Below are 26,560 nucleotides of genomic sequence, written 5' to 3'. Positions count from 1 at the left end.
CCTAGCACCCAGCCCTAGCCAATCAACTAGACCATGGCACTAAGTGCCTCATCCAGGCTTTTCCTGAACACCTCCAGGAATGGCGACTCTGCCACCTCCCTGGGCAGCCCATTCCAATGCCAATCACTCCCTCTGGCAACAACTTCCTCCTAACATCCAGCCTAGACCTCCCCTGCCACAACTGGAGACTGTGTCCCCTTGTTCTGTTGCTGGTTGCCTGGCAGAAGAGACCAACCCTCACCTGGCTACAGCCTCCCTTCAGGTAGGGAGGTAGACAGCAATGAGGTCAGCTCTGAGCCTCCTCTTCTCCAGGCTGAACACCCTCAGCTCCCTCAGCCTCTCCTCCCAGGGCTGTGCTCCAGGCCCCTCACCAGCTCTGTTGCCCTTCCCTGAACACATTCCAGTATCTCAACACCTCTCTTGAAGTAAGGAGCCCAGAATTTGCTGCAAATGGTGCTAGTGCCTCCCACAAGCAAAGCTTTCTGTAGGGCACCTATCCTTAGGTCCTCTGGCCAGCTGCCTGTTCGTGAATAAGCATGCATGCAGGATGCTGCTCACCACCCCCCTTCAAATGTCATTTGCAACAAGCAGGCATCACTGTGGAGTAAATCTAAACCATGCAAAACCAGACTTGGCCAGAACTGCTGTTGTGCCTCCCATCACCTTGCAAAGGGCCTTGGAATTTCCTCTGGATCATAATACAGATACTATTTACAATGACAAATTTATCTCTGTTTTTCTCTTGCTTTAGAACATGAACAGATCATACTACAGAAATATTTATGTTTCCAGAAAGGAACCGTTTTAAGTACCTGGCTTAAGGTTACAGAATATGCTGCTAAGGGTTAGTTGTGATGGAGCTTGCCAGAGGTTACAGAGAGTGCTCTGAGTAACCACAGCAGTTCTAAAGAGTGACTACTTCTGTGGTCAGTTGGCAGATGTTTGCCTTGGGTGTGCAGTGCAGACACACTGCGTGCACATCAAACCAACGTTCTCATTTGGCAGCCGTTTCTACTCGTGCCTCAGCAGCCTGAGAGCAGTCAGCCTGAGAGCATCCTTGTGTGTGCCCACCGTGAATCATAGATATGTGTGAAGCCCTCCTCTTGCCATCCATGCCTTCCCCCTAGCAAGGGCGACTGCTGCTGCTGAAGCCAAGTGCTGGAGGTGTGGCTAGGAGCTGAGGGTGGCGTTACGCTGCTCCGTTTGCTTCCGTATTTGCGACTAGAACAGAAAGATTGTCCATTACTGTCGGCATGCATGGGGATGTGGGTGACCCAAATACTGCTGTTGGTAAGGAAGTAAGGCTTTCAAGCCTTCACCTTGTCTTGGCATTGCTTCCTTCCTGACTCAACATGTGTGGCCTGCACTGACACTCTGTATTGTTTATCACACAGTATCACAGTATCACCAAGGTTGGAAGAGACCTCACAGATCATCAAGTCCAACCCTTTACCACAGAGCTCAAGGCCAGACCATGGCACCAAGTGCCACGTCCAATCCTGCCTTGAACAGCTCCAGGGACGGTGACTCCACCACCTCCCCGGGCAGCCCATTCCAGTGTCCAATGACTCTCTCAGTGAAGAACTTTCTCCTTACCTCCAGCCTAAATTTCCCCTGGCACAGCCTGAGGCTGTGTCCTCTCGTTCTGGTGCTGGTCACCTGAGAGAAGAGAGCAACTTCCTCCTGGCCACAACCTCCCCTCAGGTAGTTGTAGACAGCAATAAGGTCTCCCCTGAGCCTCCTCTTCTCCAGGCTAACCAATCCCAGCTCCCTCAGCCTCTCCTCGTAGGGCTGTGCTCAAGGCCTCTCCCCAGCCTCGTTGCCCTTCTCTGGACACGCTCAAGCATCTCAGTGTCCCTCCTAAACTGGGGGGCCCAGAACTGAACACAGTACTCAAGGTGTGGTCTAAGCAGTGCAGAGTACAGGGGCAGAATGACCTCCCTGCTCCTGCTGACCACACCATTCCTGATGCAGGCCAGGATGCCACTGGCTCTCTTGGCCACCTGGGCACACTGCTGGCTCATGTTCAGGCGGGTATCAATCAGCACCCCCAGATCCCTCTCTGTTTGGCTGCTCTCCAGCCACTCCGACCCCAGCCTGTATCTCTGCATGGGGTTGTTGTGGCCAAAGTGCAGCACCCAGCACTTGGAGCTATTGAACACCATCCCATCACCTACCCAGTGAGATCCTTACAGGTGGGAGCAATTTCTTCTTAACGAGTACTTGTCTTAAATGCACATCTAGAAAATGCTACAACAGGTTTGCAGACAGTTGCATTACACAAGAAATACCTGGTTGGCCTGGAAGGCAGAACAAGCACTCTCCTTTTGCAGGTGTGGAGAAGCAGTGCAGTACTATGGTTTTGTGTGGCAGCAGCATGAGTAATGCTGCTCGCAGCATTGTGCCATCCTCTTACCAGTTTCCAGCGCAGGATTTTCATCCACTCATCAGCTTCTACTCCAGTTTTTGCACACAGGTAGTATGTCCTCAGTGGGAACACCAAACTGCAGGCAAACAAAACTAGTTCTTAAATTGCTAGAAGAACTGGTATTTCTTCCTAAACCAGAGCCTAGCTGGCCTGCACCTGCTGCTGTTGAGACAGAGATGGGCAGGGAGGTGGTGTTCCCATCCGGTCTAGCTGACAGTGATTACTTACAACTCAGGAAGATGCTGCCTCGGGCCCATAAAGACAAGAAACCCACATCTGGCCACAAAAACGGTTATTGTGTGTCCCATAGCAATATCTGAATAGGGAACTGCACCTGATTACCATGCATCTAGGTGACAACCCTCCTGGATGCACTCCTGTGTGATCTGGTGTAGGTGATCCTGCTCTGGCAGAGGGGGTTGGACTAGACGAGCTTTTGAGGTCCCTTCCAATGTGTGACTGCACACATTTACATCATTAGGAAAAGAAATGCTCACTACACACAGGCTTACACCCTTCCTCCTTGCCAATTAAAAGACCCAAACCTTTTGCCAGTGGTAATTTGGCAAAAGCCATGCAGGACTGAGGGATGCTGGCTGATAGACTCATGAGTTAGAAAAGAGCATGGTCACAAACAGGCAAGGGAGCAATCAGTGGTTCAAATTCAAACTTCCCTGGCCATTTTGACCTTCCCAGCAAAATGGTGAAAGCACAGCAACCTACCAGAAACAGTTGACTCTTTCCTGGGAATAGTCAAATTGCACAGCTGAGCATTCAGTTAAGTCAAGTGCCCGAATTGGTTCTGTGGCCTTAAAAACAAAATGGCTTTAAAATGGGAACACATTAAAACAGAAGCTAAGGCTAGCTTGGTTAATTTTCAGTGCATCTGGCCCTTTACAGGCACACTAGTGTTTTTCCAGGTGTAAGTACAATAGCTGTGACACCATAAACCCAAACTAGCAAACAACATCAGTGCTAACATGAAACAAATTCAGCTAAATATGAAACTTGGGACACTCAATTCAGATCTAGACAGTGACAGAGGAGATCTCTACTGCAGGGAAGTCTGAGTTACACACAGGCTGCTGAGGGTTTGGTTGATGCATTATAATGTAACTGACACAGCACTAAGTCTGGTATCACTTCCAGCTGAGGTTTAGAAAGATAAAGGGATGATTATAGGTCTTATCAGGCCTAGCCAGCTGTTGGAGATTTAAGTAATTCCTAAGTGCTTTGAAAGGATGAAGCTGAGTGAGGAGGACTGCAAAGTGATGAGTTTGGTTGTGTGAGCAGTGTGTGTCTGAATTCCTGGGGACTGGCCCAGGAGCGTTTTCAGGCTTAGGGACATAGTCTTTGTGTGTAACCCCAATGTGTCTTCCCTGAGAGTTTCATTCTCCTTAACCAGGAGGGTTTTTTGACTTGTTTTAGCCTAATGTAACTAAGCAACTTGGAAGAGGCAGCTGAAGTAGGTAGAACAGCTTGTCCTCTGCCCAAATACCTTCAGCTGTTCTCATGGCTCTCACCAGGTGCATGGAGGTATCTGCTGCTTCCTTGCAGTTCCCCCAGCTCAGTGGCTATTAGTTATATGCTGTACTACAAGAAAGCAACTTGGACTAGCAGCGAGTTGCTCACCAGCACCACAGCAGCGGCTGGAGTGCCAGGAGAAACCAGAGCTGCTGTCTGCGAGGAGGAGGACATCTCTGACAATGACACCTTCTTCCCTGGTAAGTCATGAATGTTACTCAAACATTTGGAGTGCTGCCGTTTGAAATGTACTGGAAACTTAATGCAAGTTGGCTTGAACTGAAAGGGAAGCTAATGGGAGGCCCTGTAGCTATGTAATTGTTTATCAGTGGTGATGCCTGGTGAGAGAGGGCAGTCGTGTCTGCTGTTGTGTTAAAGTCTCTTAGATGCTTGGAATGGGAGGTAAGCAAGTTTGGCTGTGTTTATGAAGGAACCCAAACTGGAGGTATTGTGAGGGTGGAGGATCTCTAGGAGTGTTTCTTATTTTTGTGCAGTTCAAGGTAGAAACGAAGCAGCAAGCTGTAAAGACAGCCAGATGCAGCAGGTTAACCTATGCCAAGGCTAGGAAGATGCATTTAAAGGAAGGGTTTGGAAGTTGTACTATGTGACCACTTGAAAGAAAAGGATGAAAGCAAGGAATGAAGCAAGATATTACCAGGATGTGCAGCAGTATTTTAATAGCACTGCTGTCTGTTGGGTCAAAGCTACCAATAAAGCAGTGTGGTAGTGTTAGCTTAAAACCCACTGAACAAGGCAGCCAAAATATGTACTGCAAGCAACAAATCTGTCTAGTAGGTAAGACTGACAGAGCACAGTAAATGTTTATCATTTGAAAAAAACTTCTTTTCTCTGGTTGAAGTAATTGGCAAGCTCTGAGTTTATCTGAAAGGTCTGAGCCCTCTGGCAGCGATGGGAAGCTGTGGTACAGACGGGAGGCTGCAGCTGCCCCTTCAGAGGCTTAAAGAGTAGAACTGGTGTTTGCTACTTACTGTCTGGTCTTTGAAATACTTAAGTTCATTCCTATGCAGTGTAAACCACCTTGTCTTCCAATTCTGAAAGAAGGGATGAGAATTGTCTGGTGAGAAACTAGCACAAGGCTTCTTGTGAAAGAAAAACCTTTGAAGCCATTGACTGGCTCTGGTGCAAGCTCCTGCTTTGTTGCTGCTCAAAACACAAACTGTTCTTCTCTGCAGGGGAGTGCAGGTGAAGCTGTTTCAGCTCTGCACTGGCTCTAGCTTCTGCGGCTCATTGCAGAGTGGAAGCAAGTAACAAAGAGTTTTCCTTACCTTGACTATTTTGCCTTGTTTTACCAAATACCCTTCTTTTGTACCAAGCTGTGAAGTAACAAGGAAAGGGATCAGGGTTAGAGACTGAGCTTTGCTTCTCTCTCCCACCTCACCCTCTTTGCCTACATCTGGAAAATGGAAGGGCAGCCTGTTCTTGGAGAAACTTCCAAGGGTCATTTGTCTACTTGCAGGCCCACAGGTCCTCACTCCTGTGCTCCCCTCACACTGCTGAATTCACCAGTAGGGTAAACATGGAGCTTTGGTAGCTCTAAAGGCAATCTCTCAGACCATGCTTCCCTCAGCAAGCATCTGGCTTGCAACTTCTCAACCAAACGCAGCCAAATACTTGCAGTTACATTTTATTTGGTTAAGGAAGAGAGCAGCCTCAGTACCTTTGTAACCAGAAGTACCTGGGGTTTAGCTGATGGTTAAATTATGCACAGAAATGACTCTTGAAGTGTAAGTCTCAGGCAAAGTGATGTTTTACTCAGGTGTTCTCTCAAACAGTCACATGCTTGAAAAGGAAAATCTGCCCCACTCAGTGTGCTTATTGGAAAATTGGGGGGGTTGAGCTGTTTCTCTGGCACCATGAGTGAGGCTAGGACCTGATTACTTCTTGGATCTTGAAACTCTGTGTAGAGGCATAGCTGTGAGACTGCACAACTAATTCTCAAAACCTAATTCTTCCCAAGTTCATTTCTACCTGCTTTTTGAAAAAACCCAACAAACAAACATTGCCCTTTTGTTGGTCAAGTTTCTTTGGAGGTTAAAGTAGAACTCAGCCAAGAAGAGCTGGCTGTGAGGTGCATCAGAAGTGGTTCTTACATCCATTTAATTAATCTGTATTAATGATATAGTGTGCAATTGAAACACATCTCTCTGTGTTCTGAGCAACACTGTTCTGGAGAAACCAACTTGCTTAGATTTGAGTTACTAAGGATTTAAAGTCTCTAATTACTGCCCAAGTGAGTCACAGATGTCAGAGCAGGTGGCCTGAGTGGATATGAAGATGTTCTCTTGTTTCTCACACCAGTGAGGCATAGCTTTTAATATGAGGCAGCTTTTTCCTGTGCTGAAAATTCATCAGGCTAAAAGAGGCTCCTCTGTCATATTGCTCTATTTTGTCTTTAAGCCTGAGAACAGAGCAAAGCACCTTCCTGCTTTAAGACAAGGTGATTCTAAAGTAATGAAATCCAAGTATGAAAATGCCAAACTCCCCTCTTTGGAGTCATGCATCTGTTGGGATATAGATAACCCTCTTCACTTGGTTGTACTGTGCTTCAGGCTGAGATTTCCTTTCTCTGCCTACCTTTGAGTATTTCTTTGAATGGGTCACTTTTTAACTGACCCAGAGATGTTCTTTCCTTCCTCCTCCTGTATTGCTAACTGGGCAAAAGTAACTCTAACAAAGAAAGAAGACTGCAAAAATAATTACTACTAATGTGTTGGTGTCTGTCAGGACTATTCTCTGCTTCCTGTCATCTAATATTTAGTGAGTGAAACAAAATGTGGCTATTTGGTTTGCAATTTAGTGTATTCCTCTCTCCATCTGTGAGGGGAAGAGAGACTTGTTCCAGTCTGTAATGGATGTCTGGCCAAACAAAGGCTTACTGTGCAACCTAGCATAGGCATTGTTGCATGCAGCCTGATGAGTGGTGTCAGAAAGATAGGAGAAGTGGTGTGGAGGTTTTTGGCAGAGGGGAGTTGGGGGTTGGTGAGGTTTTTTGTGCTTGGCCAAACAAAGGCTTACCATGCAACCTAGCATAGGCACCGTTGCATGCAGCCTGATGAGTGCTGTCAGAAAGATGTGAGAAGTGGTCTGTTTGTTTTCTGTGGTGTGGAGGTTTTTGGCAGGGGGGAGTTGGGGGTTTGTGAAGTTTTTTGGTGCTGATTTTTTTGTTTGCCTTTTTTTGGAGGGGGTAGATGTTTTTAATACCTGGTATTACTGCTAAGATGGCCTTCTAAAAGGAAGACAAAGGGATAATGAAAACCCTTCCTATGTTGCTTGTTTGGATGGCTACACTCACCTAGGTCAGCTGCAGACAGTGTTTTCCCAGTGACAAGCATTTAAGGTCTCAGTGACAACAGCTGTAAAAGGCTTTCTTTATCATGGGACTCTACTTAGCAAGTTTGCTTGTTTTACTTTGGCTGCCAAAGGCTTCCTTTATCTACAAACCCATAAAGGAATGAACTTTTGATCCCTAGCTCGCTCCAACAATCACTGGACTCCTACCAGAACACAACTTACTGAGGGAGCATTTGGAACAAGATCACTTTCTGTCCTTCCCGTCTGCATGGCTGTGTGAACTCGGACAGACTCATAGATGGAAGGTTCCTCCACTTGCCTTGGGTAGGGATATTTCAGTACAATTAAGGTTCCTGGAGACATAGAGGTAGAGCAGGGGTAAGTCAATCATAGAAAATAACTGGCAGTTGCTGCCTGTTTGTAGAATGGTTAACTTCAGCTTGTCCTAAAGCTAAACAGGCAGAAGAGTTAATAACCTCCCCAAGATGTCTGTGACATTCCCTTTAAGGGGCTTCCTTTGAAAAGGGGCAGGACTCAGGCCACAGGTATGTAAGGAAACTCTCAGATGCTATAAATGATTCTCCCATACTGATTAAACCCAGACAATCATTTCTAATGTGCATCGTGTGAATAGTTTAGACTCTGCAAAGCAACTTTTCCATCCAAAAAAACCCCAAACCCAAAACCCCACCTCTGCAAACTACACAGAGGCACTTGCCCACTTCTGGGCTCTGCTGTGCTGCTCAGAGCCCTCAATACCTGGAGCAGACAGACCTTGCCTAAATTAATTTCCTCATCCCTTTACAGTGGGAGTCAAATTGTAGTTTTCAGAGATGTTAAAAAAAAACAAAAATCACAGAATCAAGCAGGTTGGAAGAGACCTCCAAGCACAGCCAGGCCAACCTAGCACCCAGCCCTGGCCAATCAACCAGACCATGGCACTAAGTGCCTCAGCCAGGCTTTTCTTCAACACCTCCAGGGATGGTGACTCCACCACCTCCCTGGGCAGCCCATTCCAATGCCAATCACTCTCTCTGCCCACAACTTCCTCCTAACATCCAGCCTAGACCTCCCCCAGTACAACTTGAGATTGTGCACCCTTGTTGTACTGCTGGTTGCTTGGGAGAAGAGACCAACCCTCACCTGCCTACAGCCTCCCTTCAGGTAGTTGTAGACAGCAATGAGGCCACCCCGAGCCTCCTCTTCTCCATGCTAAACACCCCCAGCTCCCTCAGCCTCTCCTCACAGGGCTGTGTTCCAGGTCTCTCACCAGCTGCTTCATCCTTCAAGAACAAAAGCCCTCTTCACTTTCTCTAAGCAGTAGGTAATTAAGCCCCTTCTGCAATGTATTGTAAGTGGCAGCAACAGAAATAGAACCATCAGACCAAATGCAGGTATCTCCTCCCCTCCTTGAAACTTCTTTCCAGTTCAGGGAGTAGCTAGGCAATAGAGAACAAATTGAAGCACAGGTTTCATAGTTCCAGCTGAAGTGCTGGCCCTCACTTTCACTGCATTCAGGAAGATGTGACTACAGACATTCCCAGAGCTGCTAACATACCACTCTGAGAACCATAAATACATGCTGCCTTTTTTTAAACCCTTGAAATTTACCAGTGCTTTCAGAGAATCACTTGACACATTAAATTCCCTTCCTGCACAGGAGGCTGGCTGGCTGGGTAGGCAGGAGGCTAGACTAGATAAGTGGCTGTAACATCCATCCTGGTTTTGCCAACCCACTGCTTGCTGTGTAATCTGTCAAAGCTTCAGATGCAGACTTCCTAACAGTAAGCCCACGACACTATTGCCTTTAACTCTTTTGCCACAGCTCTCTTTAGTAACATTTTGACTGTAGCCATTCTTTGTTCTCCAAATAAAGTCATGTTTGTTGCATATTGTCTATAAAAAGCTGTATTCTCACATTACAATAGTGAAGAACCTCCTTAAAATTGTAACTGCTACCCCATCACCAATGTCATAGTTCACAGTATCATCGGGGTTGGAAGAGACCTCACAGATCATCAAGTCCAACCCTTTAGCACAGAGCTCAAGGCCAGACCATGGCACCAAGTGCCACGTCCAACCCTGCCTTGAACAGCTCCAGGGACAGCGACTCCACACCCCCCCCAGCAGCCCATTCCAGTGTCCAATGACTCTCTCAGGGAAGAACTTTCTCCTCACCTCCAGCCTAAATTTCCCCTGGCACAGCCTGAGGCTGTGTCCTCTTGTTCTGGTGCTGGCCACCTGAGAGAAGAGAGCAACCTCCTCCTGGCCACAACCTCCCCTCAGGTAGTTGTAGACAGCAATAAGGTCTGCCCTGAGCCTCCTCTTCTCCAGGCTAACCAATCCCAGCTCCCTCAGCCTCTCCTCGTAGGGCTGTGCTCAAGGCCTCTCCCCAGCCTCGTCGCCCTTCTCTGGACACGCTCAAGCATCTCAATGTCCCTCCTAAACTGGGGGGCCCAGAACTGAACACAGTACTCAAGGTGAGGTCTAAGCAGTGCAGAGTCCAGGGGCAGAATGACCTCCCTGCTCCTGCTGGCCACACCATTCCTGATGCAGGCCAGGATGCCACTGGCTCTCTTGGCCACCTGGGCACACTGCTGGCTCATGTTCAGGTGGGTATCAATCAGCACCCCCAGATCCCTCTCTGTCTGGCTGCTCTCCAGCCACTCCAACCCCAGCCTGTATCTCTGCATGGGGTTGCTGTGGCCAAAGTGCAGCACCCAGCACTTGGAGTTAGTTAGTTTCAGCATAATGTCCCAGCTTAAAGAGAAAGGATGCTAGAATTGGTAAGAACTTGGTCATGAAACATAAGGGTGACTGAGTAATTTGAAAGTGAAATAAAGTTTGATGTATAGCTTGTAATAGGAAGGGCTACAAGGGGAAGTGGAAAAAAATGTATTTTAAGTAACCAACTGAAATCTGGTTTCAGGCACAGGAGTGTATGTAAATGTGATCTATTCAACTTGCAGTAGATGAGAAGAATCACATTGGGTGATTCTGTGCTCCACAACCTGCCTGGAGGTGTTCAAGGCCAGGTTGGATGAGCGACCTGTTCCAGTGGGAGGTGTCCCTGCCTACGGTGGGGGGTTGAACTGTATGATCTTTGAGGTCACTTTCAACCTAAAGCATTCTGTGATTCTTTAGGGAATCTGCTCTGGGGTGTTCAACTTGTAGAAATGCAGTTTAATCTTTCCACTCTGAATTCAGGTAGCATGCTGGCTTTTCTCTTTCCTAAAACCAGGACAAAGCATTGTGATGACAGATGGTATCAGCAGCCTGATCCACTGTAGAAAGAAATGGAGAGGCAATACAGGGCACATTTCCTAAACATATCACTGTAGTTTTCTTCCTTGGATGCAAAGTAGTGGAGCTAATCAATTTCAAGTCTCTTTTCTCTTTACTCTTATGGGGAGATTCCAGCTTCACAGATGAGCATTTATTTCTTCTCTAAATAACCCTGGTTTGGTTTTGCCCTTTCTGAGAAGGTTCTGTTCCTCCCAGTACATGTGTATTTTGAAATGCTTCCTTCTCCCTTTCAGAAACCAAAAGCAGCTCAGGCCCCTCATCAGCAAAAACCCAATAAGCTTAGGAGTAGCTTCAGAGTACTTGAAAGAGTTTTGGAAGAGGAACATCTTAGGTACTTGAGGGTAATACAAGTGTGAATTTCTGAAGAGGAGCACTTCAGCAGTATCACAGTATCATCAGGGTTGGAAGAGACCTCACAGATCATCAAGTCCAACCCTTTAGCACAGAGCTCAAGCCCAGACCATGGCACCAAGTGCCACGTCCAATCCTGCCTTGAACAGCTCCAGGGACGGCGACTCCACCACCTCCCCGGGCAGCCCATTCCAGTAGCCAATCACTCTCTCAGTGAAGCAGATCTACCTGACAGCACATTGCAAGCTCCTTTTACTCTGATTTGTGTGTAGAAGCATGCCTACAAACATGCTTCCACAAGCATATGGCTCTCCTTACCTGTTTCACTTCCAATTAAAGGCTGGTTGGCAAAGTGCATGACCAATTCCTTCAAGTTAGAGAATTCATTGAATCCAAATTTGAAAGAAGTTCCTCTAAGTTCGATGTGGAAGTGTTTCACAGAATCTTTTCCCCTGGGGAAAAAAAACAAACAAACCAGAAAAATTGTCAGGGCATAAATGTCAGAGGTATTTGGCATGTGCAAGCCTTAAAGAGCTGCTTCCACCACAGCAAATCTGGCCCAGATCGCAGGCTGACAACCACTGTCCTAGCAGTAACACTGCTGCCATTACTGTCCTGCACAAACACTCAACACATCTGGCACTCAGCCTGCTAGTTTGAAGCTGCTAGAATGTTTTGGTGAGAAGAATTAGATTATAGGCTGTGAGGAGGCTCAGGGGTGACCTCATTGATGTCTACAACTACCTGAAGGGAGGTTGTAGCCAGGTGGAGGTTGGTTTCTTCTCACAGGCAAGCAGCAACAGAACAAGGGGACACAGTCCCAAGTTGTGCTGGGGAAATTATAGGCTGGATGTCAGGAGGAAGTTGTGGGCAGAGAGAGTGATTGGCATTGGAATGGGCTGCCCAGGGAGGTGGTGGAGTTGCCATCCCTGGAGGTGTTGAAGCAAAGCCTGAATGAGGCACTCAGTGCCATGGTCTGGTTGACTGTCCAGGGCTGGGTGCTAGGTTGGCCTGAATGATCTTGGAGGTCTCTTCCAACTTGGCTGATCCTATGACTCTATCATTCTAGGATTCTATAGGCTCTGAAAAGGAAACAATGGTGAAGTCTACTTATAGGCTTGTTGAGATGTATAAGAACAACACAAACACAGACAAGGGAGCCTCTCTCTGGGCTTTGGGCTGAACTTCTCTCTCTAACCTGCCATCTGTGTGACTAATCCACCTGCATCCTAAGCCCCCTGGCCGACCCTCCAAGCTACCTTGAGTATAAGGCAAAGTCTTGGGTGGGAGGAAGGTGGAAGGGTGGTTGAGAGCCCCTCCTGGGGACTCTGGTTTCTGGGAGGGCTGCTGTGTTTCTGTATTACTTTTTAACTTGTATCTATTGTAAGTATCTGCTTGTATATTGTGCTGAGCTGTAAGTATAAAGCTTCATTCCATTTCCAGAGCTGGTGAGTCTGGTCTGGGGGCAGGTAACATCCAAATCATCACATCCTTATTTTGGTGCCCAACATGCTGATTTATCCCAAAGTATCAAATGGCTGCTTTACAGAAAGCCTAGAAAGGCCAAGCTGAATTAACTCTTGCATCTATCAGTGAAAAGACACTTTGATGTTTCCAGTCCTCTGTCTGAGTGGGATGATTCCCCTTCATTTACTAGGCTTTAGTCTTGCTAAGTGTACCTGTTAGGGGAGGTTATTCTTCCCCTGTACTCAGCACTGGTCAGGCCACACCTTGAGTGCTGTGTCCAGTTCTGGGCTCCTCAATTCAAGAGAGATGTTGAGGTGCTGGAATGTGTCCAGAGAAGGGCAACAAAGCTGGTGAGGGGCCTGGAACACAAACCCTATGAGGAGAGGCTGAGGGAGCTGGGGGTGTGCAGCCTGCAGAAGAGGAGGCTCAGGGGTGACCTCATTGCTGTCTACAGCTACCTGAAGGGAGGCTGTAGCCAGGTGGGGGTTGATCTCTTCTCCCAGGCAAGTAGCAGCAGAACAAGGGGACACAGTCTCAAGCTGTGCCGGGGGAAGTACAGGCTGGACATCAGGAGGAAGTTCTTCACAGAGAGAGTGATTGGCATTGGAATGGGCTGCCCAGGGAGGTGGTGGAGGCACCATCCCTGGAGGTGATGAAGAAAAGCCTGGCTGAGGCACTTAGTGCCATGGTCTGGTTGACTGGCCAGGGCTGGGTGCTAGGTTGGACTGGATGATCTTGGAGGTCTCTTCCAACCTGGTTGATTCTAGGATTCCATATACGTCTTACTTTTTAGGTGACATCCCAATCTCATTGAAGAAGTGACTTCCCTTTCAAAACAGGCTGCCTTCTCTTTGTACCCAGACAGGGGTTTAATAAAGCATTGGGTATCTAAAGTTAGGTTAAAACTTCTGTTTTGTCTGTGTACTCAGGCAAATGGTTTCCTCTGTGCTGGGCTCTATCAAACGTGAACCAGAGCAGTTTGTGAGGGAAGTAACAGCATTTATGAAAGCTGATGGTATTTAGAGAAGTGTGTAAGGCTTCACTTCCTGCACAGGCAATCACTGTGACTTCAGAAGTCAGTGAAGCACTTAGTGCCAGTATCTTTCCTGTCGAAAAAGTGACTCCTCTTAATGCCACAAGTCCAGGTGAAGCTTTATTGCAGGAATGGAGCAGTCATATGGGAAATATGGTGAAGAAAAGGATTTACAGCATCTTTTCCATTGTTTATTGCTGCTATAGTTTAGACCTTAGCTTATTTTTTTTGTCTAACTGTAAACTATGGATGGATGACCTATGAGGTCTCTTCCAACCTTGGTGATACTATGACTTTCCAGAGATGTTGAATAGGGAAGGAAAAAAAAAAGAAGTAAATAATTGGCTATTGGATGCAAAAAGAATAGCAAAGATAAATCTATGTGTTCCCATTTGCTTGCTAATAGGGGTAAAATTCGGTTGCATAAACAATTCTGACTCTTTAGCCTTTGTTCCCCTCCTCTGCAACTTTGTTTGCCATAGAATCAACCAGGTTGGAAGAGACCTCCAAGATCATCCAGGCCAACCTAGCACCCAGCCGTATCCAGTCAACCAGACCAGGGCACTAAGTGCCTCAGCCAGTCCTGTCTTGAAGACCTCCAAGGACAGTGCCTCCACCACCTCCCTGGGCAGCCCATTCCAATGCCAATCACTCTCTCTGGGAAGAACTTCTTCCTAACATCCAGCCTATACCTACCCCAGACCAGCTTGCTGGCACAAACTGTCTGGGAGGTAACAGGAGAGAGAAAGTAGGGAGAGGGGGAAGAAGGAAGCTGTTGAAATGCTTCCTTCTCCCTCTGAGAAACCAAAAGCAGCTCAGGCCCCTCGTCAGCAAAAACCCAGTAAGCTTACATGTAACTTCAGAGTACTTGAAAGAGTTTTTGAAGAGGAACATCTTAGATACTTAAAGGTAATACAAGTGTGAATCTCTGAAGAGGAACACTTCAGCAGTATCATAAAATCATGGAATCATAGAATCAACCAGGTTGGAAGAGACCTCCAAGAGCATCCAGTCCAACCTATCACCCAGCCCTAGCCAGTCAACCAGACCATGGCACTAAGTGCCTCATCCAGGCTTTGCTTGAAGACCCCCAGGGACGGTGCCTCCACCACCTCCCTGGGCAGCCCATTCCAATGGGAAATCACTCTCTCTGTGAAGAACTTCCTCCTAATATCCAGCCTAGACCTACCCTGGCACAACTTGAGACTGTGTCCCCTTGTTCTATTGCTGGTTGCCTGGGAGAAGAGGCCACCCCACCTGGCTACTTGGAAGCTCCTCTTACTCTGATTTGTGTGTGAAACATGTCTTCAAACATGCTTCCACAAGCATATGGCTCTCCTTACCTGTTTCACTTCCAATTAAAGGCTGGTTTGCAAAGTGCATGACCAATTCCTTCAAGTTAGAGAATTCATTGAATCCAAATTTGAAAGAAGTTCCTCTAAGTTCCATGTGGAAGTGTTTCACAGTTTGCTGGCACAAACTGCCTGGGAGGTAACAGAAGGAAGAAGGAAGCCATTGGAAGACCCTCTGGGTTTGTCCAGAGGGCTGATTGACTCATAGAATCAGTCAGGGTTGGAAGGCACAACAGGAATCATCCAGGTCCAACCTGGATCTAGGGGTACCCGAGATCAGGCTGCCCAGAGCCTCATCTAGCCTGGCCTTGGTCCTTGAGTTGTCTCTACTCTGTAAAGATATATTTTGGACATACACATTGTGTTCTATGCTTTTAGATTTTAGCTTGCTGTTAATATATAGCTTCATTTTGCCTCCCCAAACCTTCTGAACTAGTCTGATGGGTTTATTTGGGGGGGGGGTAATTTTAACTTTCCACAATTGCCACTTCCATAGCAGATGATCATCTCCAAAGAGATATTGAAGCATATGCTTATCTTTAAATAGCACCTGGAATGCTCTCTTGACCTCCTGCGGGTTGTGCTCTGCCCCCAGCTAAGACACAATGTGTGTCAGCCAAGTGCATCTGCAGCAGCTAGCAGCCCCAGAGCAGCAAACAGCTGCTGCTACCCGGCTGCAATGACAGGGTTTTCATCTGCCCATTTCATTTGACAAGAAATCCAATGCTGCAAGGCGAGCAACTTTTACTTCCTAGCTCCTTCTTAAAGTTGGCTAATTTAGCTGGAGGAGATTTCATTCCGTATCAGCCCTGATCTTTAAGGGCTGTCAATAAAAACCCCAAGGGATGCCTAAGCACTGTTTCCTTTTACAACAAACTGTAATAATGGCTGAACTTCCTTCACAGTCTCACAGTATTATCAGGGTTGGAAGAGACCTCACAGATCATCAAGTCCAACCCTTTAGCACAGAGCTCAAGGCTAGACCATGGCACCAAGTGCCACGTCCAGTCCTGCCTTGAACAGCTCCAGGGATGGCGACTCCACCACCTCCTTGGGTGGAGTAGAGTTGTTGAAGTAGAGGCAGAAAATAAGGTGAAAGCTGTAGAAGACATTTTAGGAGCAAAAGAAAGCGACAGAGTTGCTAAAATCCTTCTACAGAAACCTATCAGGACAAAATGTGTCCAGTTCTGGGCCCCTCAATTCAAGAAAGATGTTGAGGTGCTGGAACATGTCCAGAGAAGGGCAACAAAGCTGGTGAAGGACTTGGGACACAAACCCTATGAGGAGAGGCTGAGGGAGCTGGGGTTGTTTAGCCTGGAGAAGAGGAGGCTCAGGGGTGATCTTATTACTGTCTACAACTACCTGAAGGCAAGTTGTAGCCAGGTGGGGGGTGGCCTCTTCTCCCAGGCAACCAGCAATAGAACAAGGGGACACAGTCTCAAGTTGTGCTGGGGGAGGTCTAGGCTGGATGTTAGGAGAAGTTCTTCCCAGAGAGAGTGATTGGCATTGGAATGGGCTGCCCAGGGAGGTGGTGGAGGCACCATCCCTGGAGGTGTTCAAGAAAAGCCTGGTACCTTCCAGTACCTCAACATCTTTCTTGAATTGAGGAGCTCAGAACTGGACACAGGACTCAAGATGTGGCCTGACAACTGATGAGTACAGGGGCAGAATAACCTCCCTTGTCCTGCTGGCCACACTGTTCCTGATCCAGGCCAGGATGCCATTAGCTCTCCTGCCCACTTGGGCACACTGCTGGCTCATGTTCAGCTACTATCTACCAGCACCCCCAGTTCCCTCTCTGCCTGGCTGCTCTCCAGCCACTCTGCCCCCAGCCTGCTTGGGGTTACTGTGGCCAAAGTGCAGAATCCTGCACTTGGCCTTGTCAAATCTGATCTCATTTGCCTCTGCCCACCCATCCAGCCTGGCAGGGTCTCTCTGCAGGGCTCTCCTACTCTCCAACAGATCCACACCTGCTCTTAGCTTGGTGTCACCTTCAAACTTCCTGATGCTGGACTCAAGCCCCTGGTCCAGATCATCAACAAGAAAAGAAAATCAAAGAGTTAGCGTTCCAGGAATAAGTCTGCAGGTTATCTCCACACACAAGACGTGCAAGCAAACATGGGAGCAGGTGAAGGGTTTTGAAACTGCTAGTGGTGTGGCATTAGATAAATGCACTTCTGTCGCTACTTTACCTTACAGAGAGGGAGTACAAATCTTCCCCTTCGTTGCTTTTCCTCAAGAGGTAGCTTCCATCCTGCCCGTTGGAAAGCAGCAGGGCTTCTGCTGCGTGTCGGGTCAGGTTATCGTGATACCACCTGGGAAGACAGATGTTGTTAAAGCGTCATTCACTCAGCTCTTAACTGACAGCTTAGGGAAAGGGGAAGGGCTGCAGCTAACACTGCTGCAGTTTCCAGCTGCTGCTCTTCTCACTGCCACACACAGGTTACACAGAACCGCGTCCCGTTCAGCTGCCTCCTTTTGGCACGCTCAGGAAAGTCTTTGTTAACTACAAGGCTGCGTACAGACAGCTGACAGTTGGCTGAATCCAAAACCCCCTGCAAATCACAGTGTCACAGTATCATCAGGGATGGAAGAGACCTCACAGATCATCAAGTCCAACCCTTTAGCACAGAGCTCAAGGCCAGACCATGGCACCAAGTGCCACGTCCAATCCTGCCTTGAACAGCTCCAGGGACGGCGACTCCACCACCTCCCCGGGCAGCCCATTCCAGTGTCCAATGACTCTCTCAGTGAAGAACTTTCTCCTCACCTCCAGCCTAAATTTCCCCTGGTGCAGCCTGAGGCTGTGTCCTCTCGTTCTGGTGCTGGCCACCTGAGAGAAGAGAGCAACCTCCTCCTGGCCACAACCTCCCCTCAGGTAGTTGTAGACAGCAATAAGGTCTCCCCTGAGCCTCCTCTTCTCCAGGCTAACCAATCCCAGCTCCCTCAGCCTCTCCTCGTAGGGCTGTGCTCAAGGCCTCTCCCCAGCCTCGTTGCCCTTCTCTGGACACGCTCAAGCATCTCAATGTCCCTCCTAAACTGGGGGGCCCAGAACTGAACACAGCACTCAAGGTGTGGTCTAAGCAGTGCAGAGTACAGGGGCAGAATGACCTCCCTGCTCCTGCTGACCACACCATTCCTGATGCAGGCCAGGATGCCAATGGCTCTCTTGGCCACCTGGGCACACTGCTGGCTCATGTTCAGGCAGGTATCAATCAGCACCCCCAGATCCCTCTCTGTTTGGCTGCTCTTCAGCCACTCCGACCCCAGCCTGTATCTCTGCATGGGGTTGTTGTGGCCAAAGTGCAGCACCAGCACTTGGAGCTATTGAAGCCATCCCCTTGGACTCTGCCCATCTGTGCAGGCGGTCAAGGTCCCGCTGCAGAGCCCTTCTGCCCTCCAACTCAATCACATCTGCCCCTAGCTTGGTGTCATCTGCAAACTTGCTGATGACAATTCTCACAGACCTAAAGAGATTAGAATAGAAAAAGACCTCTGAGATCATCGAGTCCAACCTATCACTTAAGCTTTCTAATTAACTCACCCATGGCACTAAGTGCCTCATCCAGCCTCCTTTAAACACCTGCAGGGATGGTGACTCCACCACCAACCCAGGCAGCCCATTCCAATGCCAATCATTCTTTCAATGAAGAACTTCCTAACATCCAGCCTGAACCTGCCCTGGCACAGTTTGAAGCTGTGCCCTCTTGTTCTGTCACTGGTTGCCTGGCAGAAGAGACCAACCCCACCTGGCTACAACCTTCATTCAGTTAGTTGTAGACAGCAATGAGGTCTGCCCTGAGCCTCCTCTTCTCCAGGCTGCACACTCCCAGCTCCCTCAGCCTCTCTCAAAGGGCTTCCACAAGCAACAAATTACCCAGGTCCATGCTGATAAGGTGCAAAGTAATTTCTGGGGAGGTATGCAGGATCCTTTGGCTATTTTCAGAATCTCTGTTTCCTGACATATTTACACACTTCCTCTTTTGGGGGGAAGAGGTAACCCTTAAACTCCTCCCAAATTCTGTATTTCCCACAACTGGGTTCATCTTCACTGCTGAGATCTGAAATGCAACATTTGCCTTACCTTAACCCTCTCAGTTTGTCGTAGTTTTTAAAGAGAGACGACAGAGATTAAACTCTCCAATCTAACTGGAGAGAAAATACAGAATGATATTTAGAGAGAGAGAATTCAGCAATAGACATGAAAAAGCAATTTCCCTATCCATGGCAAACCCCCTTGAAGTTTTCCCCATCCCCAAAAAAATAAATCTATGTCCCCCAGTGCTCCAATCCAGCCCCTCCCCCATCACCTCTGCTATCCAAGAGGCCTACTGCTTACATGTTCCTGATAAATTGGCTCCTGCCACACACTCAGGGCAGGAGGAGGAGGAAAGGAGAACAAGCTGACCTTGTTGTGAGTCTATAAAGAGATAGCAGAATTATGGGATTGAATAACAATCTTCTAGTCCCCAGAAAATGTTTTTAACCCTATAGCCTCAACCTGGGACACAGCTGAAGCATAACCTTTTGGGAAGAAGGAACAGCAGAAGGGACCAAAATTAACTGACAGGATTTGAAGTGGAAATTAGAATAGAATCAACCACATTGGAAGAGACTTCAAGCTCATCCAGTCCAACCTAGCACCCAGCCCTGGCCAATCAACTACACCATGGCACTAAGTGCCTCATCCAGGCTTTTCTTGGACACCTCTAGGGACAGCAACTCCACCACCTCCCTGGGCAGCCCATTCTAATGCCAGTCACTCTCTCTGTAAAGAACTTCCTCCTAACATCCAGCCTAGACCTCCCCTGGCACAACTTGAGACCGTGTCCCCTTGTTCTGTTGCTGCTTGCCTGGGAGAAGAGACCAATCCCCAGCTGGCTACAACAAGGAAGTCTCATTGCTGATGCCACTCAGCCATGTCTGTTCTGAGCAACACAGGAAAATACCTAAATACCTACTTCATTAGCTTTACTTCATTAGGTTTTTAATATGAAGAATTCCACAAGGAATCCATAGGGGAAAAATATCCTGCAAGGATCAGGAAATGTTCTTTACAATTTTGTTTCCACCCAGAATGATTCAGAATAGAAACATTTGATTTCTTTCAACAGAAAAGTATCTCACTGTAAGTGATCCTGAGACCAAACACAACAAAAGAGCTGCACCTATAAAAGGGTGGAGTGCCAATCCTGTAAAATCATAGGATTGACCAGGTTGGAAGAGAGCTCAGAGCTCATCCAATACAACCTAGCACCCAGCCCTGTCCAGTCAACCAGACCATGGCACTAAGTGCCTCATCCAGGTTTTTCTTCAACACCTCAATTGGGCCCCTCAATTCAAGACAGATGTTGAGGTGCTGGAACATGTCCAGAGAAGGGCAACAAAGCTGGTGAGGGGCCTGGAGCACAAACCCTATGAGGAGAGGCTGAGGGAGCTGGGGATGTTTAGCCTGGAGAAGAGGAGGCTCAGGGGTGATCTTATTACTGTCTACAACTACCTGAAGGGGCATTGTAGCCAGGTGGGGGGTGGCCTCTTCTCCCAGGCAACCAGCAATAGAACAAGGGGACACAGTCACAAGTTGTGCCAGGGTAGGTATAGGCTGGATGTTAGGAGGAAGTTCTTCCCAGAGAGAGTGATTGGCATTGGAATGGGCTGCCCAGGGAGGTGGTGGAGGCACTGTCCCTGGGGGCCTTCAAGCAAAGCCTGGATGAGGCACTTAGTGCCATGGTCTGGTTGACTGGCTAGGGCTGGGTGCTAGGTTGGGCTGGATGATCTTGGAGGTCTCTTCCAACCTGGTTGATTCTATGATACCTCCAGGGACTGCGACTCCACCTCCCTGGGCAGCCTGTTCCAACCTAAACTTCCCCCATCACAACTTGAGGCCAATTTCCTCTTGTCCTACCATTAGTAATTCAGGAGAGTTAATGATTAACGATGTCACTTCTCATGGTCCCCTTGTTTGGGTTTCATCTCAGCGGTTTGACTAGTGAACTCCATTTCAGAGTTTATAATTGCTGTAATTATATGCTCTTGTTACATGAACTTCATCCTGAAATGCATGAAATCTCCATATCCCACACATGCAAGCAGTGTTAGGCACTGTGTGTGTTTTGTAGAGTCAGGAAACTCAAAGTTCCTTCTCTGAAGCAGGAAGGAGATGCTCTGCTCCTTTCCCAGAAGTGCCCTCCTCTGTTGCAGGGTGTTGTACAATGCTGTTTGTGCTCCTCAGTGGGTGACCACTCCTGTGGAAAGCACCCTGGCCACCTGAGCTGCAGGAGTGCAGCAGAAACACAGCAAACCTATTTCATCTCTTGTCCACTTCTGAAAGGGAATGGAGACCCCACAGAGGGTCCAGATGTGCTCTCAGTAGGCTTTCAATATTATTTGGAGTGCTTTTTATGATGAAGGATTTTTTTTGTGGTTGCAGGTGTTGTCAGGCTTTGCACCTTTTTCATACTGGAGTAAATCTTCTGCCACAATGAGCTGAATTTTCTTAGTTGGAAATGATATGTTGATCTCAAAGACTGTTCTTAGTTTAAAGAAGCTATACTTGTACTGTTTGGTGGAGTGAGTGGGAATGATAGAATCAAGCAGGTTGGAAGAGACCTCCAAGATCATCCAGTCCAACCTATCCCCCAGACCATGGAATGCACTGATGCCCCCTCTGGTTTTGTGTTCCAAAAATGACTCTACTAAACAGCCTCACTTGTTCTCTGTTCTCTTCACACTGAATTTCAGATCCAATCTGTGCCATGGTTTGGGAGTTAACCCACCTCCCCTCTCTTATAAAATCACCCAGACTAGACTCAGGTGGCTGGAAGTTAAGAAATGCAGCTTTATATTCACAGTTCACAGCTTAGCACAGTATACAAGCAGATATTTACAGCTACAGGCAGAAATACACAAGTTAACAGTAATACAGAAACCAGAGTCCCCAGGAGGGGCTCCCAACCACCCTTCCACCTTCTTTCCACCCCTCTTCCTTATCCCAGAGTTTGGCTTATGTGTGCAAGGTGAGGCTGGAGGACAGGTAATAGGGGTTAGAAGCAGAAGGATTAGTTACACAGATCCAAGCAGAAACACACACTCTGACAGAGAAACACACTGTCTTATCTATGTTTGTGTTCTTGGTTTTATACATCTCAGCATGCCTATGAGTGAAGTAGACATCACCATTGTTTTCCTTTCACAGCCTAGAATCTAATTTTTCTCACTAAAATGTTCCAATTAGCCTCAAACCAACACAGTCTGTCAAGGTTTGGCAGGGGCTTTTTGGTTGATTGGTTGGTTTGTTTTTATTGGGGGGTTGGTTTGTTGTTTGGTTGTTTTTTTCTTTTTGGGGGGGTGGGTGAGCTTTGTTTGTTCTTTTATTTCATCTTCTTTCCCAACATCAATCCTTAGAAGCATTGTCTATCATTTGAAAGTCACAAAGGGCCTTCCATACCTCATATCAGTAAAACTGAAGCTTCATCACCATTTGTAATGATACAGGATCTGACAGAAGTCTAGACAACCTAAATAGGATAAGAATCATAGAATCAACCAGGTTGGAAGAGACCTCCAAGATCAGCCAGACCAACCTAGCACCCAGCCCTAGCCAGTCAACCAGACCATGGCACTAAGTGCCTCAGCCAGGCTTTGCTTCAACACCTCCAGGGACAGTGACTCCACCACCTCCCTGGGCAGCCCATTCCAATGCCAATCACTCTCTCTGCCAACAACTTCCTCCTAATATCCAGCCTAGACCTCCCAACTTGAGACTGTGTCCCCTTGTACTGTTGCTGCTTGCCTGGGAGAAGAGACCAACCCCTGCCTGGCTACAACCTCCCTTCAGGTAGTTGTAGACGGCAATGAGGTCTGCCCTCAGCCTCCTCTTCTCCAGGATAAACACCCCCAGCTCCCTCAGCCTCTCCTCATGGGGTTTGTGTTCCAGGCCCCTCACCAGCTTTGTCACCCTCCTCTGGACACATTCCAGTATCTCAACATCTCTCTTGAATTGAGGAGCCCAGAACTGGACACAGCACTCAAGGTGTGGCCTGAGCAGTGCTGAGTGCAGGGGCAGAATAACCTCCCTTGTCCTACTGGCCACACTGTTCCTGATGCAGGCCAGGATGCCACTGGCTCTCCTGGCCACCTGGGCACACTGCTGGCTCATGTTCAGCTACTGTCTACCAATACCCCCAGGTCCCTTTCGTCCTGGCTGCTCTCCAGCTGCTCTGTCCCCAGCCTGTAGTCCTGCGTGGGGGTGTTGTGGCCAAAGCATAGGACCCTGCACTTGGCCTTGTTAAATCTCATCCCATTGGCCTCTGCCCACCCATCCAGCCTGGCAAGACAGAAGGTGACATACACACAGAATTGGTATTTATTAGACATCCTTTCAATGTGCCTTACTGACATGCTTAATCACCCATCTCTGTCAAGTACTTTGGTGGGGTACAAAGGTGCCATTTCATGGGAAAAATAATTTCAATTAAAAAAGAAGTAAAATCAGTGTACCAATGCCTTCTAATGGCAAGCTTTCACTATTTCACCTTCTACTTTTTGCTTCCATTTTCTCACCTCCTCCTCTCAAATGCCTTTTTTCTGACTTTCACTGATTTCTTTTGCCTAGTTTCTAGCTGTTGTGATTTGCCCTTGCTTAGATCAGAAATACAGATGAAGGGAAAAATTTCTTGTGGCTAGTCATACAAGTTCCTCAGTTCTCCAGTTTTATCACCATTTGATCTAAGCCTGTGGTCTAATTTATCTTTCTCTTTCTAAAACTAAGCATGAAGTGTATCACTCTTACTCAATAATCATCTGTCACAGTATTGTCGAGCCTGTTCAGTTCTGGGCCCCTCACTACAAGAGGGCAGTTGAGGTTCTGGAGTGTGTCCAGAGAAGGGCAATGAAGCTTGTGAAGGGTCTGGAGCACCTGGCCTGTGAGGAGTGTCTGAGGGAGCTGGGGGTGTTCAAGCTGGAGAAGAGGAGGCTAAGAAGAGACCTCATGCTCTCTACAACTACCTAACGGGAGGTTGGAGCAAGGAGGGGGTTGCTGCTTCTCCATGGTGCCAAGTGACAGGACTGGAGGAAATGGTTTCAAGCTGCAGCAGAGGAGGTTCAGGCTGGATGCTAGGAAGTATTTCTCCCCAGAGAGGGTTCTCAAACATTGGAATGGTCTGTCCAGGGTAGTGCTGAAATCGCTGTTCCTGTAGATCACAGTATCATCAAGGTTGGAAGAGACCTCACAGATCATTAAGTCCAACCCTTTAGCACAGAGCTCAAGGCTAGACCATGGCACCAAGTGCCACGTCCAGTCCTGCCTTGAACAGCCCCAGGGACGGCGACTCCACCACCTCCCCGGGCAGCCCATTCCAGTGTCCAATGACTCTCTCAGTACTCAAGGTGTGGTCTAACCAGTGCAGAGTACAGGGGCAGAATGACCTCCCTGCTCCTGCTGACCACACCATTCCTGATGCAGGCCAGGATGCCACTGGCTCTCTTGGCCACCTGGGCACACTGCTGGCTCATGTTCAGGTGGGTACCAATCAGCACCCCCAGATCCCTCTCTGTCTGGCTGCTCTCCAGCCACTCCGACCCCAGCCTGTATCTCTGCATGGGGTTGTTGTGGCCAAAGTGCAGCACCAGCACTTGGAGCTATTGAAGCCATCCCCTTGGACTCTGCCCATCTGTGCAGGCGGTCAAGGTCCTGCTGCAGAGCCCTTCTGCCCTCCAACCCAGCCACATCTGCCCCCAGCTTGGTGTCATCTGCAGCAGATGTTTAAGCAGCCTGTCGAGCTGGCACTGAGGGACAGGGTTTAGTATTGACCTTTCAGTGCTGGGTCAAGGGCTGGACTGGATGGTCTTGGAGATCACTTCCAACAGGATGTTTTCTGTGATTCTGTGAAAAGCTGTGCTGCAAGGGATGACAAAGAGCACTCAGACTGCAAAAGGGAAAAGGTTACAAACACTTGCTTCCTCTTGCCCCATTCCTTTCACCTACAGAAGACAGACAGTGTCATGAAAGCTATGCTCTCCTGGGATGGTGTTACCAGCCCAGCCTGTATTTACTTGGATAACAAGATACTCTGCATTCTCATCTCTTGCACAAATAACCTGAACTGCAGTGGGGAATTCCCCAAACTCGCCTTGTATGTGATCAGCTATAGGACTTCCAGCCTGCACTGCAAAGGTTGTCCCTTTTGCAGTAATAGCAACAAACATGACAGGAAAAAAAGGATGATGTCAGAAATAATCAGAGGCCTTCAAAGAAAAATCAGTGTATCTGTTCCCTTTTCCTTCACCCAAAATGCTTGCACCTCTTTCAACAAACTTCAGTGCTCCCTTTTAAATATCCTGGTAGGTGTAAAGAAGCAATTCAGGAAAAGAGGCAGCAGGTTTTTAACAGATTCTGATCTACCTTTTCAGTAGGCACTCGCTCTCATCAGCTCTGATATTCTCTGTGTCACTGCAAGAGTATTAACCTAGACTAGCCCATCAAATACCAGGTGCTCCAAACCTAGCAGAGAGTTAACATCTGTTCTGTGCTGCATCTCCACCTCCACTGCTTGTCAATGTTCCACGCTGGAGACTAGCTGACCTGGTAAAGTAATATATATCTATACAGACATTACTACCATATATAGATAGATAGATAGATATAGATATATATAGATAGATAGATAGATAGATATTGCCAAGCCTACTTTCTAAGTAAAAAAAAAGTGGTTACCATTTTATACTTCTTCAGACCTTTAACTTCATTGATATTTTAGAGCTCTGCTTTACTTTATTCTTCAAATCTACCACCCTCTCCAAAGGTATATGAATGTCGAAGCTGCTCCTTATTTGAACGACCTTTGTCTACTCACTTGTCTGCCACTGATCCCTCCCACCCAGGCCTCCCTGGGTCCACCACTGCTGCTCCTCCAGCCCATGCTCCCTGGGGAAAAACTAACAGCAGCCTCCTGCCGTTAAAAACAAAACTAGCAGACAAAACGGGCAAGTTACATCAGACGGGGAAAGAGGTCTCATGCAAATCTTGATCTCGTTTTTTTACTCCTGTGGTTTTGCTTTTGAGTGAGGCTGACATCCTGATAGTGGTTCTGAACCATCCACTGCTCTCATTGCCGAGGGCAGCCTGCAGTGCCCAGCAAGGAGTAGTCAGCACAGTGCCTGGGATGGTAGTTCTCTGCCCGGGCTGAGCTACAAGGAGGTGGCCAGAGGGATGAGGCAGCCCTGCAGTGGAGGCGCCCAGGCAGCCCTGAGGACAAGCCCTGGGTTTGGTGGTCCCTTGAAATGCAAACAGGTGGCATGGCACAGCCCGGCTCTTCCTGATGGAGGTGGCTGTGGTGCCGCAGACCTTCCCTAAGTGAAGCTGCAGGCCCATCTCTGACTCTCCGCTCTTCACGAAGTGCTTGCCTGCCCTAAAGGTTTACCAGCTCGCGTTGATTCCTCCCCCTCATCCACCCCCACCAGCTCCGTACTGGGCAGCCTGCCGGCCTGTCAGCCCTGCCAGGGTGCAGGGACTGGGTTCGCTCCGCGGCACGCACAGCTCCCTTCCGCGGGCTCCTTCAAACAAACCCCGGGTTGTCTTGTTCCTCCTTTCGTCACCCAATTCAGCAGCAGGAACTTAGCAGCTCTCGCCCTGCTAAGCTTGCACGGTGGCCCGGCACCACCCGAGGCCACACTCCGCGCAGAGACCCCCGCATCCCTCATCCTCCCCCGGGGCTGGGCGGGGGCCGCCGTGCCGCGGCGCCGCCCCGACGGCCGCTTACCCTAGCGCCTGCAGCTCCTCGTCCAGCG

General features: G+C 48.2%; 1 protein-coding gene and 1 long non-coding RNA gene across 6 annotated transcripts in view; one reads left to right on the top strand and one right to left on the bottom strand.

The window, feature by feature from the left end:
* Window positions 1-1,047: 1,047 nt before the first annotated feature.
* DAPP1 (dual adaptor of phosphotyrosine and 3-phosphoinositides 1) overlaps window positions 1,048-26,560 on the bottom strand; it is a 76,371-nt gene continuing 50,858 nt past the window's right edge. Inside the window, 8 exon segments of the mRNA XM_064148382.1 lie at window positions 1,048-1,221; window positions 2,417-2,504; window positions 3,152-3,237; window positions 4,942-5,004; window positions 5,239-5,286; window positions 7,487-7,617; window positions 11,240-11,373; window positions 16,966-17,088. Of these exon segments, the coding sequence (XP_064004452.1) occupies window positions 1,171-1,221; window positions 2,417-2,504; window positions 3,152-3,237; window positions 4,942-5,004; window positions 5,239-5,286; window positions 7,487-7,617; window positions 11,240-11,373; window positions 16,966-17,088 (724 nt within the window). The 3' untranslated portion in view covers window positions 1,048-1,170.
* The window catches only part of LOC135177975 (uncharacterized), a 102,813-nt gene continuing 79,953 nt past the window's right edge, over window positions 3,701-26,560 (top strand). For all 5 annotated transcript variants that reach the window (XR_010303291.1, XR_010303288.1, XR_010303287.1 and 2 more), the window contains exon 1: window positions 3,701-4,152. This is a non-coding gene — a long non-coding RNA (uncharacterized LOC135177975). The remainder of the gene's footprint in view (window positions 4,153-26,560) is intronic.

Source organism: Pogoniulus pusillus, chromosome 9 (assembly GCF_015220805.1).
Source record: "Pogoniulus pusillus isolate bPogPus1 chromosome 9, bPogPus1.pri, whole genome shotgun sequence".
Classification (NCBI taxonomy): domain Eukaryota; kingdom Metazoa; phylum Chordata; class Aves; order Piciformes; family Lybiidae; genus Pogoniulus; species Pogoniulus pusillus.
Note: the sequence above shows the minus strand (reverse complement) of the source record. Positions and strands in the feature narration are given on the sequence as shown.